This window comes from Capra hircus, chromosome 1, assembly GCF_001704415.2.
Source record: "Capra hircus breed San Clemente chromosome 1, ASM170441v1, whole genome shotgun sequence".
NCBI lineage: Eukaryota > Metazoa > Chordata > Mammalia > Artiodactyla > Bovidae > Capra > Capra hircus.
The window spans coordinates 81,416,709-81,436,152 of NC_030808.1; the positions used below are offsets into that span (position 1 = coordinate 81,416,709).

Consider the following 19,444-nt stretch of genomic DNA (forward strand, 5'->3'; position numbering starts at 1 on the left):
ATGGGATTTTCCAGGCAAGGACACTGGAGTGGGTTGCCACTTCCTTCTCCCTACAAGGTTATATAACAATAAAAAAATTTTAAAGGCTCCTTTAACAGACATAGGATGTGTCTGTTAGCCTTCTTTATGAGTCTGAACCTCAATGTTGCATTTGGATCCTGAGATCTTCACATTTCCACCAAAATAATTATTAGACTGGACAAGTTATGACCCTAAAAACCAAATGAGTTTGTCATATAAGCAGATATTAGTAGGTTTTGTGTCTAAGCAGAGAAGAAAGAACTTCAGAAAAATAATAAATTAAGGGTGGTTATCTCTGGGCTGTGGGATGACAAGTGACTTTTATTTTCCTCTTTGGGTTTGTCTTTATTCCCAGTTTTGGCAACACACTCCAGTATTCTTGCCTGGATAATTCCATGGAGAGAGGAGCCTGGTGGGCTACAGTCCATGGGGTCACACAGAGTCGGATACGACTGAGCAACTAATACTTGTATGTATTTGCATTATTCCCAATTTTTAAAACAAAAATACTGTTTTACATAGGAGTCCCCAATCTCCACGTGACAAGGAACAGCTTTTTAATTTCCTTGTAACCTTAAGATCATAGAGGTAACAAGAGGGTAGAATGTGCAAGGCAAGGAGTATGTACGAAAGAGAGAGAAAGACAGACACCATCTATGGACTGAGAAAGAATGCTATGGTTGACAAATCCTGGAACACATATCAGGAATTGACAGATTTACAGGTAAACCCCGATATACCTATGGAGAAGGGGTACAGATGAAGAGGCTGGTATCAGTTTAAGAGAAAGCATTTCAGAGTTAATTTTTTTTAAATGTAGAGTTGATTTATAATGTGTTAATTCCTGCTGTATAGCAAAATGATTCAGTTTCATACGCGTATGTGTGTATATATATATATGGGACCCTAACCCTATACATATATACACATCTTTTCCATATTCTTTCCCATTATAGTTTATCCCAGGAAATGGAATACAGTTCCCTGTGCTATACAGTAGAACCTTGTTGCTATCCATTCTATTGACATATGTCATAGTTTACATCTACTAACCCCAAATTTCCAGTTCATCCCTCCCTACAACCCCCTCCTTGGCAACCACAAGTCTGTTTTCTGTGTCTGTGAGTCTGTTTCTGTTTTGTAGATAGGTTCATTTATGCCATATTTTAGATTCCACACAAAGGTGATTATCTTACGGTATTTGTCTTTCTCTTTCTAACTTACTTCACTCAGCATGATAATCTCTACTTGCATCCATGCTGCTGCAAATGGTGTTTTGTTCTTTTTTATGATTGAGTAATACTTCATTGGCATTATGTCATTTTTTAAATGAGTGAGTAGTATTCTGAGATATATATGTGCCACGTCTTTACCCGTTATTCTGTTGATGGGCACTTAGGTTGTTTCCATGTCTTGGCCACTGTGAATAGCACTGCTATGAACACAGGGGTGCATGTATGTTTTCCAATTATAGTTTTGCCCAGGAGTAGAATTGCTGGGTTATACCCTTATGGCAGAAAGCGAAGAGGAACTAAAAAGCCTCTTGATGAAAGTGAAAGAGGAGAGTGAAAAAGTTGGCTTAAAGCTCAACATTCAGAAAACGAAGATCATGGCATCCAGTCCCATCACTTCATGGGAAATAGATGGGGAAACAGTGGAAACAGTGTCAGACTTTATTTTTTGGGGCTCCAAAATCACTGCAAATGGTGATTGCAGCCATGAAATTAAAAGATGCTTACTTCTTGGAAGAAAAGTTATGACCAACCTAGATAGCATATTCAAAAGCAGAGACATTACTTTGCCGACTAAGGTCCGTCTAGTCAAGGCTATGGTTTTTCCTGTGGTCGTGTATGGATGTGAGAGTTGGACTGTGAAGAAGTCTGAGCACCGAAGAATTGATGCTTTTGAATTGTGGTGTTGGAGAAGACTCTTGAGAGTCCCTTGGACTGCAAGGAGATCCAACCAGTCCATTCTAAAGGAGGTCAGCCCTGGGTGTTCTTCGGAAGGAATGATGCTAAAGCTGAAACTCCAGTACTTTGGCCACCTCATGCGAAGAGTTGACTCATTGGAAAAGACTCTGATGCTGGGAGGGATTGGGGGCAGGAGGAGAAGGGGACGACCCAGGATGAGACGGCTGGATGGCATCATCGACTCGATGGACATGAGTCTGAGTGAACTCCGGGAGTTGGTGATGGACAGGGAGGCCTGGCGTGCTGCGATTCATGGGGTTGCAAAGAGTTGGACACGACTGAGCGACCGAACTGAACTGAACAGTAATTCTATTTTTAGTTTCTTGAGGAATCTCCATACTGTTTTCCACAGTGGCTGTACCAATTTATATTCCCACCAACTGTGTAGGAGAGTTCCCTTTTCTCCACACCCTCTCTAGCGTTTGTTTTGTAGACTTCATTTTTTTTTTTCATTTTTAATTGGAGGATAATTGCTTTACAATACTGTGTTGGTTTCTGCCATATATCAGCATGAATCAGCCACAAGTATACATATATCCCCTCCCTCCTGGATCTCCCTCCCATCTCTCACCTCATCTCACCCATTTACGTTGTCACAGAGCACCAGATTTGAACTCCCTGTATCATACAGTAAATTTCAACTGGCTATCTAATTTTACATATGGTAATGTATATGTTTCAATGCTATATTCACTGCAGCGTGGCTTATAACCACTGAAAATAGTAAACAAACTGTCAAATGAGAAGATTGTAATAGAAGTTACCAATGAATCTGGAAAAGTTTCAGGATACAAAATTAATATACAGAAAGATGTTACATTTCTATACACTAACAATCAACAATCAGAAAAGGAAGTAAAGAAAACAATGTGATGCAATTACAATTGCATCAAAACAAATAAAATATTAGGAATACATCTGAGGAGGTAAAAGACATGTACTCTGAAAACCATAAGACATGGATGAAAGTAATTGAAGACAACACACAAAGATGGAAAGATATATCATGCTCATGAATTGGAAGAATTAATAATGTTAAAATGACCATACTTCCCATGGAAGTCTAGAGAGTCAGTGCAATTTGTGTCAAAATATATATGGATTCTTCACAGAACTAGAACAAATAGTCTTAAAATTTGTATGGAAACACAAAATATACCCAATATCCAAAACTATCTTGAGAAAGAAGAACAAAGCTGGAGGTATCCTGCTCCCTGATTTCTGACTGTAAGACAAAGCTATAGTAATCAAAGCAGTATAATACTGGCACAGATATCAATGGAACAGCACAGAGGGCCCAGAAATGAAACCATACTTGTATGGGCAATTAGTGTACAAGAAAGGAGGCAAGAATATACAATGGGGAAAAGATAGCTTCTTCAATAAATGGTGTTTGGAAAATTAGACAGCTACATGGATGAAAGACCTAAATGTAAGATCTATGAAACCATAAAAGTTCTGGAAGAAAACATTGGCAGTTCGTTCTTTCACATCAATCTTAGTAATATTTTTTTGAATATGTCTTCTCAGGCAAGAGCAACAAAAGCAAAAATAAGCAAATGGGACTATATCAGACTAAAAAGCTTTTACACAGTGAAGGGAAACAATAAAATGAAATGGCAGCCTACTGAATGGGAGATCATATTTGTAAACACTATTCTGATAAGGGGTTAATATCCAAAATGTACAAAGAACTCAAAACAACATAAAAAAGAAAACCTGATTAAAAAATAGGCAGAGGATAAACAGATAGCTGAATAGATATTTATCCAAAGAAGACATATAAACGGCCAACAGGCACATGAAAAGATGCTCAACACCACTAATCATCAAGGGTTGGCCAGGAGTAGAGAAAAGGGAGCCTTTGTGTACTGTCGATGGGAATGCAAACTGGTGCAGCCATTATGGAAAACAGTATGGAGATACCTCAAAAAACTAAAAATAGAACTATAAATAGAATTACCATATGACCCAACAACTCCACTCGTGGATATTTATCTAAAGAAAACAAAAACACTCCTTAGAGACCTAAATGTAAGACCAGAGACTTATAAAATTCCTAGAGGAATGCAATCCCACACAGAACACTCTGTGGCATAAACTGCAGCAATATGTTTTTTTTGGAGCCTAAAGTAAAGGAAATAAAAACAAAAATAAACAAGTGGGACCTAATTAAACTTAAAAGCTTTCACAGAGCAAAGCCAAACCATTGACAAAACAAAAAGACAACCTACTGAATGGGAGAAAATACTTGCAAATATTAACATCCATCATATACAAACAGTCCATACAACTTGACATATATATATACATACACACACATACATATATGACACAATGGAATACTACTCAGCCATAAAAAGAACAAAATTATGCCATATGCAGCAACATGGATAGACATGGAGGATGTTATGCTAAAGTGAAATATGTCAGATAGGGTAAGACAAATACTATATGGTATCATATATATTTTGGACTTCAAAAAATACAAAAAAACAAATGAATATAACTAAAAAGAAGCAGACTCACAGATATAGTGAACAAACCAGGGGCTACCAGTGGAGAGAGCTGGAGGGGCACTATAGGGATGCAAGAATAGGAGGTACAAACTTCCGGGTATAAGATAGGCTCAAGGACGTAATTTACAATATGGTGAATATGACCAATATTCTGTAATAACTGTAAATGGAAAGCATCCTTTAAAAATTGCATTAAAAATTAAAAACAAATCCCTCAAATACCCCACTCTTTAGAAAAGATACATGCACCCTTACATTAATTGCAACATTATTTACAATATCCAAGATTTGGAAGCAATCAAAGTGTCATGAGTAGATGAACAGATAAAAAAAGATGTGATATATATATATATTTATATACACATATATATACACACACACATATATATATACACATATATATGTAACCATACATACACACATAACAGAATATTTAGTTCAGTTCAGTTCAGTCGCTCAGTCATGTCCAACTCTTTGCGACCCCAAGAATCACAGCATGCCAGGCCTCCCTGTCCATCACCATCTCCCGGAGTTCACTCAGACTCATGTCCATCGAGTCGGTGATGCCATCCAGCCATCTTATCCTCTGTTGTCCCCTTTTCCTCCTGCCCCCAATCCCTCCCAGCATCAGTCTTTTCCAATGAGTCAACTCTTCGCATGAGGTGGCCAAAGTACGGGAGTTTCAGCTTTAGCATCATTCCTTCCAAAGAACACCCAGGGCTGATCTCCTTTAGAATGGACTGGTTGGATCTCCTTGCAGTCCAAGGGACTCTCAAGAGTCTTCTCCAACACCACAGTTCAAAAGCATCAATTCTTCAGCACTCAGCTTTCTTCACAGTCCAACTCTCACATCCATACATGACCACAGGAAAAACCATAGCCTTGACTAGACGGACGTTTGTTGGCAAAGTAGTGTCTCTGCTTTTCAATATGCTATCTAGGTTGGTCATAACTTTCCTTCCAAGGAGTAAGCAAACATTACTCAGCCATAAAGAAGAATGAAATCTTGCCATTTGTGACAACCTGGATAGACCTACAGGGCCCTATGCCAAGTGAAATAAGTCAGATGGAGAAAGACAAATACTATATGATTTCACTTAAATGCGTAATCTAAAAAGCAAAACAAAGGAACAAACACAGCAAAATAGAAACAGAGTCATGGATACAGAGAACAAACAGGTGGTTGTCACAGGGAAGGAAGAAGGGGAGGGGAGCGATAGGTGAGGGAGATTAAGAGGTACAAACTTTTAGGGCGAAATAAATGAGTCACAGGTGTGAAATGTACAGTGTGGGGAACACAGCCAATAATTATATAATATCTCTGTGTGGTGGCAGACAGTAGCCTGACCTGTCATGGTGATCATTCTGAAACACACAGTGCACGTGTGCTCAGTTATGTTTGACTCTTCGAGACGCCATGGACTATAGCTAGCCAGATGCCTCTGTACGTGGAATTTTCCAGGCAAGAATACTGAAGTGGGTTGCCATCTGTCAAATCACTATGATGTGTACCAGGAACTAATATAGTGCTGTAGGTCAGTTATACTTCAAAAAGAAACAAACTCACAGAAAGAGAGATCAGTTTTGTGGTTACCAAAGGTGGAGAGTGGGGGAGGGGGAACTGGATGAAGGCAGTGAAAAGGTTCAAACTTCCAGTTATAAGATCAAGGGTATGTAATGTTCAACTTGATCAATATAATTAACAATGCTTATGTTATATTTGAATGTTGTTAAAAGAGGAAACCCTGAGTTCTCATCCAAAGCGGAAAAAACAGAGGATTACTTAATTACAAGTACTAAATTGTACATCTTCACACAATTTAATATTACGCAGCTATTAAAAATGATGCTGAAAAGTATATTTCATGGTATGGGAAGGGTTCACAATATGAAATAAAAAGGAGTTACAGAACAGTATGACTTTTTTAAAGCATACATACACACAGATATACAGGCTAACATAATATATGTACCAAAACACTAACATTGGTTATTTTCAGATTGGGGAAGCATAGGTTATTTTAACTTTTTTGGGCGAACTTACTTGCAGGTTCAAAATTTTCTCTATATATCTTACTTTTATTCTCAGGAAAAACTGTTTCAAGAATATAAATAAAGTTATAAAGAACACTAGGGCCATGTGTTCTCTTTACTTCAAAAAGGGTAAGGCTTGAATTGGAATATATGAATATACATGTTATACAATGATGGGAGTTACAATTTTACTTTTTATTTTTTTTTTAATTTTACTTTTTAAAAAGCTGTGGGATCTAGAAATAATAATGTTTCTCAAGGATGGTTAGATATTTTGTTCTTTTCTCAAAACATGAGTTTTCTGAGCTTGACTATAAAATTTAAAATATTCCTTTTTGCTATTAACTAAGGCAGTCTTGTAATCTTTGGAGGCAATACCATGCCACTTCTGTCTGGTTTTGAATTAGTCCAGTGACCATCAAACTTTTTGACTGTAAAAAACTGTTAATAAAAAATTTGGAATATGTGCCTGCTATGTGATTTATTTACAAATTATGTATCTGTACAACTTTATTAAAATACTAAATATACATGTGAAAACATGCATGAGAACAGAAATTTAAAACGCTGAGTTAAAAGGAACAGGAGCGCTAACATTTTCTTCCTCACAATGTCCTGGATTGTCTTCTATACACTCTACTCCGGACATCACTGGATAACCACAAAGGATGGGCTTCAACCAAAAAAGACCAATGCTATGTCACTCTGCTCCATTCAGAAGGTCTATAGGGGACTGACCTAGTGTATTCTTTTGCCTCTAGGTCTTTAGTTTATCAAAGGTTACCCAGTTAATGCTGGTGGTATGTTTACACAGGAAGTATCTTGCTTACCTTGCTGCTGCAATTTGTAATCAGTGGAATATGCCTTCCCAATGATATTCCATACAGGCCTTAAACATCCAAATAGTCCTTCAAGAAACCCACCACTGCCGCTGCCTGACCTGCTGAACTGAATCTTGATGTCTTCAGTTCCACTTGTGCCCTCTCCACCCACAGTGCTGCTGTTCCCATGAGACATGGCCATCTCCGATTCATCTTGTTCCCTTAGCTGCAGAACGCTGTTCTCAAACTGGTCCCTGGAATCCTCACTTATGCTTGTCAACACTGTTGTGGTGATGGGGCTGTTCGTGCCCTCAGCTAGCTCAGTTTGCACCATGCCCTTTTCCTGCTGGTCCTTAAGAAGCTTGAGGGAAGCGTGGCTCCCCATAGGTGCGAGGTCATCCTGTAGTCCATTGAAGGCTTTGTTTTCACTCAAAGGTAAATGTGGAGAAGAGGAGCAGCTCAGGTGCTCCTGAGGGTTGGCCATCGTGCCATGAGTGTGCCTGAGGTCCTGAGGTGACACTCAGAGGATCGTTACAGAAGAGTTCCGACGTAAGAGGGGGCTTCAGAACCTGGGGAAAACAGGAAGAGGACGTGAGATCACCCTGTCTTTAGTCAGTTACACTACTACATTTCTGATTATAACAATAAAAATGCTGAAGCAATGGGGATGGGTTAAACAGTGGTGTTAATCCACGTAATGGAATACTGTGCAGCAGTTAAAAATCATGTTGTAGAAGAGTACTTACTAACATGAGAAAATGTTCATGACTATTAATACAAAAAATAGGTTAGAACAATATATACAACATAAGCCATTTAAAATTTTTATTATTTAAAAAGATACACAAACACATGTATAAGAAAAAACGACTAGAAGGACACATCCAAAGAATTAATAGCTGTTAATTCTAGGTGGTTAGATTTGGGAGGGATTTATGTTGTGTTTTTCAAGATATTCTAAGCATTCTGTATCAATACACTTCTATAGAGTGAATGTCTGTGTTCCCCTCACTCCACTTACATGGTGAAACTCATTTGTGATGTTACTTGGCAGGGGGGCCTTTGGGAGGTGATTAGGTCATGACAGTGGAGCCTTCATGAATGGGGTTACTGCCTTATGAAAAAGACCCTAGAGAACTCCTTTGCTTCTGCTGCCACGTGAGAACATAGTGAGAAGACGGCTGTCTATGAAGCAGGAAGCAGGCCCTCACCAGACTACTGAGTGTGCAAGTGCCTCAATCTTGGTTGTCTCAGCCCCCAAAAAACTGTCAGAAGTAAATGTTTGTTGTCTGACCCATCTACTCTCCAGAATAAAAAAACCAGTAATCCAGTAAGTAGTATTTGCTAATTTCCCTGGTATAAATACTCCCACCAAGTCAGGTTTAAGGCTCCTAACAATAGCTTAACAACCTGCCTGCAGTTACTAAATGCAACATTATCTTTGTGATAGTGTCATTTTCATTTTAGAGAAGTAAGGAACTTCTAAGGCTACATACTGAGAAAGTGGTGGAGCAAGAATTACAATCTAACTAAGAATTCAGATTCTCAAATTTCCTTGAATTCTTTATAACAAGGCACCTGTTATGATAACCCTTCATTCTGTTAGAGTACTTTACAGGTTAAAAAATGCTATTTCCTGTGACCTTGACCTAAACACTTGATTGCCTGTGTAAGAAAGCCAGAGCATGGAATCGTTATTCCTGTCTTTCCCAGAAGAACACTGAGGCCTAGAGAGAGGTGTATGCTAAAGGTCACAGAGCCAGGACCTAATCCCAAACTCTCTACTGTACCATGTGGGCTCTGTAAGACATAGTCCCTTTCTTTCAAAGCTCATACACTACTTAAGTTCAAAAGTTCAAAGCGTTAGTCGCTGAGTCATGTCTGACTCTTTGTGACCTCATGGGCAGAAGAGCCCATGGACTGTAGCCCGTCAGGCTCTTGTGTCCATGGAATTCTCCAGGCAAGAATACTGAAGTGGGTTGCCATTCCCTTCCCAACCCAAGGATTGAATCTGGGTCTCCTGCATTGCAGGCAAATATTTTAGCATCTGAGCCACTAGGGAAGCCCCAACACAGTTAACTTAAATCCTATTGAGTCATGCATGTGTGCTAAGTCGCTTCAGTCATATCTTGACTCTTTGCGACCCCATGGACTGTAGACTCCAAGGATCCTCTGTCCATGGGAGTCTCCAGGCAAGAACGCTGGAGTGGGTTGCCATGCCCTCCTCCAAGGGATCTTCTGACCCAGGGATCAAACCCACATCTCTTAAGCCCCCTGCACTGGCAGGCAGGTTCTTTACCACTAGCACCACCTGGTAAGATGGCTTTCCTGGTGGCTCAGGTGGTAAAGAATCTGCTTGCAATGCAGGAGACCTGGGTTTGATCCCTGTGTCAGGAAGATCCCTTGGAGAAGGGAATGGCTACCGACTCCAGCATTCTTGCCTGGAGAATTCCATGGGTAGAGGAGCCTGGTGGGCTGTATACAGCTCATGGAATCACAAAGAGTTGGACACAGCTAAGCGACTAATGCTACTTAAGGAGTTAATAATTACATCGAGGGAATTAACCTCCTGCCTACTTTCACCTCCATGACATTCATGCCACATTCTGGTCTACAGGGAATAAGAATGGGGACATGGGAAGGTAAGGAAGATATGTTTGACACTGACAGAGGAAAGGAAGTTAAGAAAGAATAAGAGTGTGAGCATGGGCAGAGAAAAAGTGACCAGGGCATGTGTGGGAGATCTGGTCAGCCAGAAATAATGAAAAAGCCAGCTGATGTTGGACAGCGGTGTGAAATAAAAGTAACTCCTTCACATACAGGCTCTGAAAGCTCATGAAACAATACAGATAATTCTTCCCTTTAAAGAAATCAGAGAGAGAACTTTAACAGGACAAAGTTAGGTTGCTGCTGCTACTGCTGCTAAGTCGCTTCAGTCGTGTCCGACCCCATAGACGGCAGCCCACCAGGCTCCCCCGTCCCTGGGATTCTCCAGGCAAGAACACTGGAGTGGGTTGCCATTTCCTTTTCCAATGCATGAAAGTGAAAAGTGAAAGTGAAGTCGCTCAGTCTTGTCCGACTGTGCGACCCCATGGACTGCAGCCCACCAGGCTCCTCCATCCATGGGATTTTCCAGGCAAGAGTACTGGAGTGGGGTGCCATTGCCTTGGGTTAAGTGAGACAAATTCCAGGATGTGGAGAAATTTAAGGGCTGGGAAGCTAGCTGGGAATATAAGGTTGGGGAAAAGAAAGAGAGAAAAAGAAAAGCTGGAGCCCTTCATTATAGAAACAGCTGTTTGCTGAGTTGACCCCCAGCCCCATCCTCCCCATTTCCTTCCTTTTGTGTTCATCTCTAGGCTTTGACATTACCGATGCCTTCATTTTGCTTTCTTGCTGATCTTCTGCCATGACCTTCAGCTGTCCTTTGCCTTTGGCCTCTCTGATCTTGCTCTGCTTAATATCTTTCAGGATCTCTGACTTCATGCTATCTGACCTGGCCACTGTCTGAGCAGTTGCTTCCAATCTGTCTTTGCCATTGGGATTCGTGGTTATCCTTTACAGCACAGGGCATACATTATGCCGTTGGCTCACATCAGTTGATAATGCAAATACCCAAATGTATATGTGAATTTCAGCCAAACACCTATTTGTGCAAAGTGTTCTGAATTGAACTCAACTGCAGGATTTTATATTAACTCCTGGTAAATTTCCATTTTGTCCACTTCTATTCTGAGTTTCTTCTCCTTGATGACATCACACTGAAATTAGCTCATATACAAAAAGTTAGAAAGACATGAGTTTGTTTTGAATTGTAACCTCTTCTCATTTCTTCTTCTTTTTTTTTTTTTGGCCACACCTTGCACCTTGTGGGATCTCAATTCTCTAACCAGGACCGAACCTGGGCCACAGCATTGGAAGTGTCAAATCCCAACCACTAGACCACCAGAGAACTCCCATCTCTGCTGATTTCTAAGAAGTTAGTAGTGCACATGAAGTGGGCCTGCTCACACAGGCACTAGGAATGAGTCTAAAGAAGAGAACTTTACCATTGATATTTAGGAGATCAAGAATAACACGACCTTCAAGGAATATAGCCCAACCTACCTGTCTCACATACGAAATAAAATCCCAGAGAGACTGCTGACTTGCTCAATACAACTAATTAGTGGCAGAGCTAGAATGAGTCCTCTTTCCTTATCCTCTGGTCTTCCCCTAGTCTGGTTATTTATTCAGACAAATAGAAACAAGTAGTCACGATAGCATGATCACTGATGACAAAACAGATGACAACGCAATGTTATTCTAGATGCACTAAAGCTACATCCGCAAAAGCACAAACATCCATTTAGAGGGGTGACCCTGCATGTGTCGATATAGCAGTGAAGGGCACCCAGCTTTTGGTGATCCAGCTGCTCTGGGAGCAGGCAGAGGTGATGGAAACCTCAAGATGTGTATAAAGATGTGCAGTCAGAGAGGCTTTCCTCTGCTCACCAAGAAATCGAGTCCAATCGCAACCAACAAAGGCAGAGAAACGGAGGAGCACAGAACAAAAGGAAAGAAATCATCACCATGACTATATTCAAATGCGATCAGAGCTGACTCTACATGTAAGAGTGTAGGAGGATACACTATCTAAATTTTACCTGTGTTTGTATGCACACCCACACACTGCCACTGCACAGTGAAGGAGCTGGTAAGTGGGACCTAGGGGAGCAGACGCCGCTCCACCATCTCTTCCTCTCTCTTTGTCCTCTCAGTTCCTCTCTCTGTCCAGTCTGGGCTCGTGTACTCTCTTGGGAACTGACTGGATCTTTTAGTTCATGAGAAATCGAAGCTAGAATTTATTAGAAGGTGATAGACGCAAAACGAGGCAAGAATTTTAAACACTGAGAGTCAAATGGAAAAAGATAAGGAAGAGCAGAGGTGCAAGAGGGCAAGGTCAGCCTGTGCCCTTATCAGTACAAAGATCTATGGGCAAGGCTGTAGGGGGAGGTGGTGCTGCCTCTGCCCTTATACAAGGGCTCCTGAATCTGCAGGAGTACAAGGCAGCGCCTCCCTCTCTGCCCTTCAGGCACACTTCCTTGCCCTGTAGGCTTCTCAGCCTCAAAAGGAGGAAGTGGTTTGTGTAAAAATTAGTAGGCAAGGGTTGGTGAAAGGGGCAGCTGTGCATTTGCCAGGGCACTGCCAGTTTCTGGAAATTACCTTGACTTCATGCCAAGATGAATTTGGCACCGAGAAAAAGAGGAAAGGAAGAGGTCAGGTGGCCAAATAGTCCTTGAGTTCTTGTGTTTTTATTATATGATACAACTGTCTCCATGTTGCTAAAGAGGATAATTTTATAATAGATCCGATTTTGAGCTTTATAGCATAAATATGAGCAAATCAAAGATTTTGGAAACTTTCTCCCACAAATGAATAAAATTCAACTGAATTCAATGAATTGACTAAAATCGAATAAAATTTGAAAGTAGGCATGATTGCTAAGATTTTTTGATTGAGCTCTTCCCAAGCTGTCTTCTCTTCAGTTGGCATTGTTTTGCCTTAAAATGAACACAATACTGCTATCCCAACTTTCTGGTTACTTTTCAAAAATGGTTACTTCACATAGCTGAGCATAAGTGAAGTTTATGCTATTAAGGCAATCATTCCCATTTTAAAAATTGGGATTAAGTTACTTGCTCATAGTAATAATTAAAAAAAAATCTTTCTGGGACAGATGTTTATCATGGAGATCGTGATTTGAACTTAAAAAAAATTAGATTGCTTTTTCTAATGGAACTGCAAAATTTTAAGTATATGATTATCTAAAAATCAGATCAGAAGAGTGACCTACAATTGTGGCTTCACCCCTAACTTGCTCTCTTAACTGTGAGCCATCTACTGAAATCCCTATTTGAAAGGACAATAATAACCTCACATTGACCAAATCCACTGACCTACCTTGTCCCATCTCCTTTATAACATTTCATCCAATAATCATGCATTCAAAAATATTGATTCAGTGTGTATCATACACCTATATTTTTGGTTAAAATCATGAATGTTTAATAATATTAAACAATGCTGGAGCCAGCAAAAAATAAAAATTACAAAAAGGCAACCTCCATGTTGACAGATTACTTAATGAATATGGCCTTCCCTGATATCTCAGTGGTAAAGAATCTGCCTGCAATGCAGGAGACCTTGGTTCAATTTCTGGGTTGAAAGATCCACTGGAGAAGGGATAGGCTACCCACTCCAGTATTCTTGGGCTTCCCTTGTGGCTCAGCAGGTAAAGAATCCACCTGCAATGCGGGAGACCTGAGTTCGATTCCCTGGGTTAGGAAGATCCCCTGGAGAAGGGAAAGGCTACCTACTCCAGTATTCTGGCCTGGAGAATTCCAGGGACTGCATAGTCCATAGGGTCGCAAAGAGTCAGACACAACTGAGCGACTTTCACTTTCACCTATAAACACAACCAGGATTCAAGTTAAAATAAGCTTATAATGTAAGTTTTAAAATGAATAAACATGCTTCATTATAGGGCTTCCCTGATGGTTCAGTAATAATCCGCCTGCCAGCGCAGGTGACAGAGGTTCGATCCCTGGTCCAGGAAGATCCCACAGGCCACAGAGCAACTAAGCCCGTGTGCCACAACTCCTGAGACTGTGCTCTAGAGCCTGGGAGCAACTACTGAAGCCCTCCAACTCGTGCTCTGCAACAAGAGAAGCTGCCACAGCGAAAAGTCTGCACGCCACAGCTGGAGAGTAGCCCTGGCTCGTCACAAGTAGAGAAAAACCCAAGCAGCAACGAAGACTCAGTACAGGCAAAAATGAATAAATAAATAAATGAATCATAAATTTTTTAAAAGATGCTTTTTACATAGTTACAAACTATAATCTTAATTTAAAAACCAGCAAATACACCTAAAATACACCTAAAATCAAAGGCTATACAAATTTCTTGACCAAAGGAAAGATTTCTCTACAACCTCCATAAATCATTTTCTGACTTAAGTCTGACTTTCCATATGAAGAAGAAAATTAATAACAAAATAAATCCACTTAAAATATCTTAAAAATAAGATACAGATACATACGTCCTTAAATATTTAATACTAACGAATATAAAAATAATTATATAAGCATTTCAAGAAAGTAGGAAAGCAGGTTTAAAAGATTAACAGTGGTTTTCATTGCTGTTTTTTAAATTTTTTCTGTGTTTTCCTAAATTTCTAGTCTTAGCAAGAATTAATTGCTTATTCAGAAGTTTTCAATCCAAATCTTTGCTTTTTAAAAATGTTTTCTGCTTATTTATTGGCCAAGCCACGCACACAACTTCTGGGTTCCTAGTTCCCTGACGAGGGCTTGAACCCATGCCCTCTGCAGTGGAAGGATGGAGTTTTAATCATCGGACCGCCAGAGAAGTCCCTCTATATTCTACTTGTCCTTGAATATCTTGCTCACAATTTCTAATGATAATTCCTTATGGAAGGTTGTCTTTGTGACCCTAAATGCAAGAGTTTGTTTGTTTTTTCTAAATGCAAGAGTTTTAGTGCATTAGTGTGTAAGCCATCTGACCTTAGAACTTGGAAATCATCAAGATTTAATTAGATATGCCTTTGTCTCTTTATCTGTCTTAAGTTTCAGTTCTCTTACCTAGATTATTCTGCTTTTTCCAGCTTGATATGATTTTTACTAGTAGGAAAGGTAAAAACAAAATAGGAGTCATCAACTTTTGTTTCCTCATTGCATTAATATTCTCATAGTAATATTCTCCCAATCAACCAATTCAGAACTCTTAATGTACTTTATCATTTAGAGAACAATATTGTGAAGGGTTAAGAGGGAAAGCACTGGAAGAAGATAGACCTAGATTCAAATATCAATCATTAGCTTGACCTCACTCTCTCTTTAAGCCTCAAATTTCGTTTTAAGTGGCGATAATAACAGAATTCATCTCATAGAATGTATTAGATGGCTATATGAGATAATGCATATATAATACATTTATCCAGCACACAGTGAATCCTCAAGACTTCTTAGTGATTCAAACCTGTAACTAGAAAAACTAGAAAGAAAAGATATATGTCAATATGCTCAATACATATGTGAGATCAAGGCACGTGAAAAGAAGGACAAAAGGAAGACAAGAAAGCATTCTTAAGTGAAAAAACGACAAAAGGGGAGATAAGGAAAAGATAGCTCAATTTACATAGAAATTGAGGCACATTCATCTGAAATTATAAATGAAAGCACGAGGAACCCAAAAACAAATGTGGGTTAAAAGGGCAAGAGTAAGCTGGAAAACAGAAGAGGAAAATCCCAAACATATGCAATTTTTTTTTCATATTTAGTTTCCTTTGTCTTTAATTACAGCAGCTATTTTTTACACTCCAGGTTTTAATTAGGTTGAAGGAAAATGAGAAGGTTCTATGTAGCTATAATAATTGGGAGAATATTAATACTATGTAGTTCTAATATTTGGGGAAAAAAAGTACACAACTCCCATTATTTTAACATTACTATATTAAATTCAGAGATAGATTCAAGAAAATATCTCTAGAGAAAGGCTGCTTATGTTTTAAACAGAACAGCAATTACAACATAGGAGAATCATGACAGAACTGTGTTCCCAAGGGAGATTATAGAATTTTCTTCCCTAGCGATTGACATGGTTCTATGTCATATTGTGTACATATGAAGACATTCTCTCTCTTAGGGAATGCCTGATTCTACTCTTGTTTCACCCATCTTTCTGGAAATGTACTGTCTTCAGGCAGCTCGCCTTTACTTTCTTCATGAAGGCCCCATTCTTAGGGCAAAATCTAAAAAAGTTTTTTATAGCTCTAGGCCTATAGAATTTTGTACAATAGCAGCTTCCCACAAATGTAGAAAAATCATAAAAAAATAATCTTTAAGTGATAATCAATATTGTAGTAAAAATGTATGCTCTAGATTCAATCTGCCTGGTTTGAATCCTGACTCTGTCCATGGGGAGGTTCCTTACCTTTGTGTGTCTCAGCTTCTACAGTCAAAAACTTGGATAATAAGAGTACCAACCTCACAGGGCGGTAATGAGGGCTAAATGAAATAATACTTGCTTTATGTTAAATTAATAAACATTATTCTAAAATAAGGGAATATATCATTATTAATAATAATATTGTTGTTTTCAGTCACTAAGTTGTGTCTGACTCTTTGCAACCACATGAACCACAGCACACTAGGCTTCCCTGTCCTTCACTATCTCCGGGAGCTTGCTCAAACTCATATCCATTGAATCAGTGATGCCATCCAGCCATCTCATCCTCTGTCGTCCTCTTCTCCTTTTGCCTTCAATCTTTCCCAGCGTCAGGGTCTTTTCAAATGAGTCTTTGCATCAGGTGGCCAAAGTATTGGCGCTTCAGCTTTAGCATCAGTCCTTCCAGCGAATATTCAGGGTTGATTTCCTTCAGGATTGACTGATTTGATCTCCTTGCTGTCCAAGGGACTCTCAAGAGTCTTCTCTAGCACCACAGTTTAAAAGCATCAATTCTTTGGCATTCAGCCTTCTTTATGGTCCAACTCTCACATCAGTATATGACTACTGGAAAAACCATAGCTTTGACTATATGGACCACATGGTTAACGATCAAATGAGCACATTATCTTTTACAACAGTTTTGTCCTTGGTCATTCTAGGGATAATCATAGAAAATGAGAAATTTAAAGTTATCTCAAAGGATGGCTATTTTTTCATGCAAAGAATCATTCATTTCCAAGGATATAAATAGAGCAGCTTAGCCCAGAAATAAGCAATGGCCCAGCCTGTATGATTTGACATCACTATTTATAGACTCCAGGTCTGAAGACCACTTTGACCCACTCTCAAAATTCTCCATGCTTTGTCTAGTTTGCAAAAAGAAAATCTTTTGGATGTAATTTTAATAATTATAGATATTGAAAGATTAATAATCACCTAACTAGGAGAAAGTACAAGTAGCACAAGTTATTAATTTGATGCTGAGAATAAAAACATATTTAATAGAGATTTCTCTGGTGGTCCCTATGCTTATACTATATAACATGAAAATGAAATTATTCATTGCCAGCTTAGTATAACAGAGTTATTAAAGAGCTTCAGTAAGACTTCCAATGATGTATATGGAATTTCCAGTAAGGCTGTAGATCCTACAAATGGTTTCTGGGCAAGTCTTGATTGTAACTGGCAGGCAAGAAGTTGTCAAAGGTCCTTTTGCCATCTTTGTATTGCTTTTTAAAGTCTTACTTAGGGATGGTAGAATTATAGATTGTTAGAATTGGAGGGAGCAGTCAGTGGGTGATGACTTCTATTTTTAAAGAGAAATAATTCATCCTAATTAGTTTGTAAATTAGGTGGGGGTAGAATCCAAGTATTATTTATCTCCGTACCTTGTCCCTCTTCATTTGCTCCCTATCTAGCCTTACACCTAGCATAGGACCTAATATAAGATGATGCAGTTTACTTTTTGGAGGAGAGAACTTCACATGCACACATACACACACACAAACACACACACTGAGTAACTTGATAAACAATGTGTTAATAACAACAGCTAATATTTACTGAGTGTGGTGACCCAAGGACAAAAGAGCAGATAAAACCAAGGGGGGTCTTGGAATACAGGAACAGAAAAACCAGACCCTTATCGTCCTTCCCTCTCCCATGTTGTAACTATTAAGGGATTTCAGGTCCTCTTGAGCAGTATAACTTGTTTCTCCTCCTATCCCACACAGGGAGAAGGTATTTGCCTTCCTCTTCCTCCACCCAGCACACTTGCCTCACGCAATCAGCAAATGACCTGCAAGACCCCTATCCCACTCATTGTACCCTGGGTATGAAAGCGGACTAAGGACCCTGTTTAACATCGGTTCTCCCTTGAGCTGGCCCACTGTTCTAACAGCATCTTCCACTCTAATAAACTTTATTTCCCTCTCATTCTGTCTCGTGTCCGGAAATTCTTTTCCAACTCATGCCCGGACCACGACACTGAGATTACTGTCAAACACTGCTCAAAACACTTTTCCTATATTAACTTCTCTAATCCTTACATCAACCCTTGTGAAAGGTACTATTATCACTCCTATAGCTGACAAAGGAATTGGGACACAGAGGGCTTAAAGAACTCACCAACAGCTGCTAAGTGGTAAAGACAGTAGTTGAACCCAGTTCTATTCCAATTCCAGAGCCTGAGCCTGAGCCTGAGCCTAAATCTGAGCTGAGTCCAAACCCATGCTTGTTTAGTCTCAACACTCCACTGTCAATATTATAATGGGCTTATATTTAATTAAGAAAGGCCTTAAAAAATATGGATTAGACTCACATCTTACCTCGAGGTTAAGTTCTACATTTATGATAAAAGGTAAAAATTTCTAGCAACAAGTAAAGACAAGTGGAAAATTCTAAAAAATGTCCACTCACTATAGAATTTCCTCCATTCTGTTTTAATTTGCTAAACTTCTACACTTGCACCATCCAAACAGTAGCTTCTAGGCATTTGAGGCTATTTAATGAACAATTAATTAAAATTAAATGAAATAAAAAATTCCACTCCTCAGGTACATTAATCCATTTCAAGTGGTTGGTAGCCACATGTGACTATTTACAACCATATTGGATAGTACAAAACAGAACATTTCCATCGCCACAGAATGTTCAGTTGGACAGCAGTTCTCCATATGATTCATTCACATTAACAGATTTGTTTGTTGTGAGAATTAATAAAGATTACGGTTTCCTTTTGTACATGGGAATTTGCTAAATGCAGAGAATTCTCTTATCTCCTTTAAAATAACATGTGTGCTACCAAATTTTAGTAATGCCTGTGAATGAAATGATTTAAGTACAACTCATTCTAATCATGATTCGTCAGGATCAAATTAAAGAGAGTATTTAAAAACAACTTTCCAAAGGACCATAGTCATTTGTTTAGAATCTTCAGAAGAGCCAAATGATTCATTTTCAAATACTTATATAGTTTAAACAGTCATTTGTGAAGAATTTTAAAATTGAAATTATGATTATTGCTATTATTCTCATAATCACCATTCCTTAAAGTGCCTAATCACAGGACTACTGT

General features: G+C 39.0%; 1 protein-coding gene across 3 annotated transcripts in view; it reads right to left on the reverse strand.

The window, feature by feature from the left end:
* Positions 1–19,444, reverse strand: part of MAP3K13 (mitogen-activated protein kinase kinase kinase 13) — a 159,670-nt gene that overhangs the window by 43,126 nt on the left and 97,100 nt on the right. For all 3 annotated transcript variants that reach the window (XM_013963962.2, XM_005675172.3, XM_005675173.3), the window contains one exon: positions 7,375–7,934. In XM_013963962.2, the coding sequence (XP_013819416.2) occupies positions 7,375–7,849 (475 nt within the window). In that variant the 5' untranslated portion in view covers positions 7,850–7,934. The remainder of the gene's footprint in view (positions 1–7,374; positions 7,935–19,444) is intronic.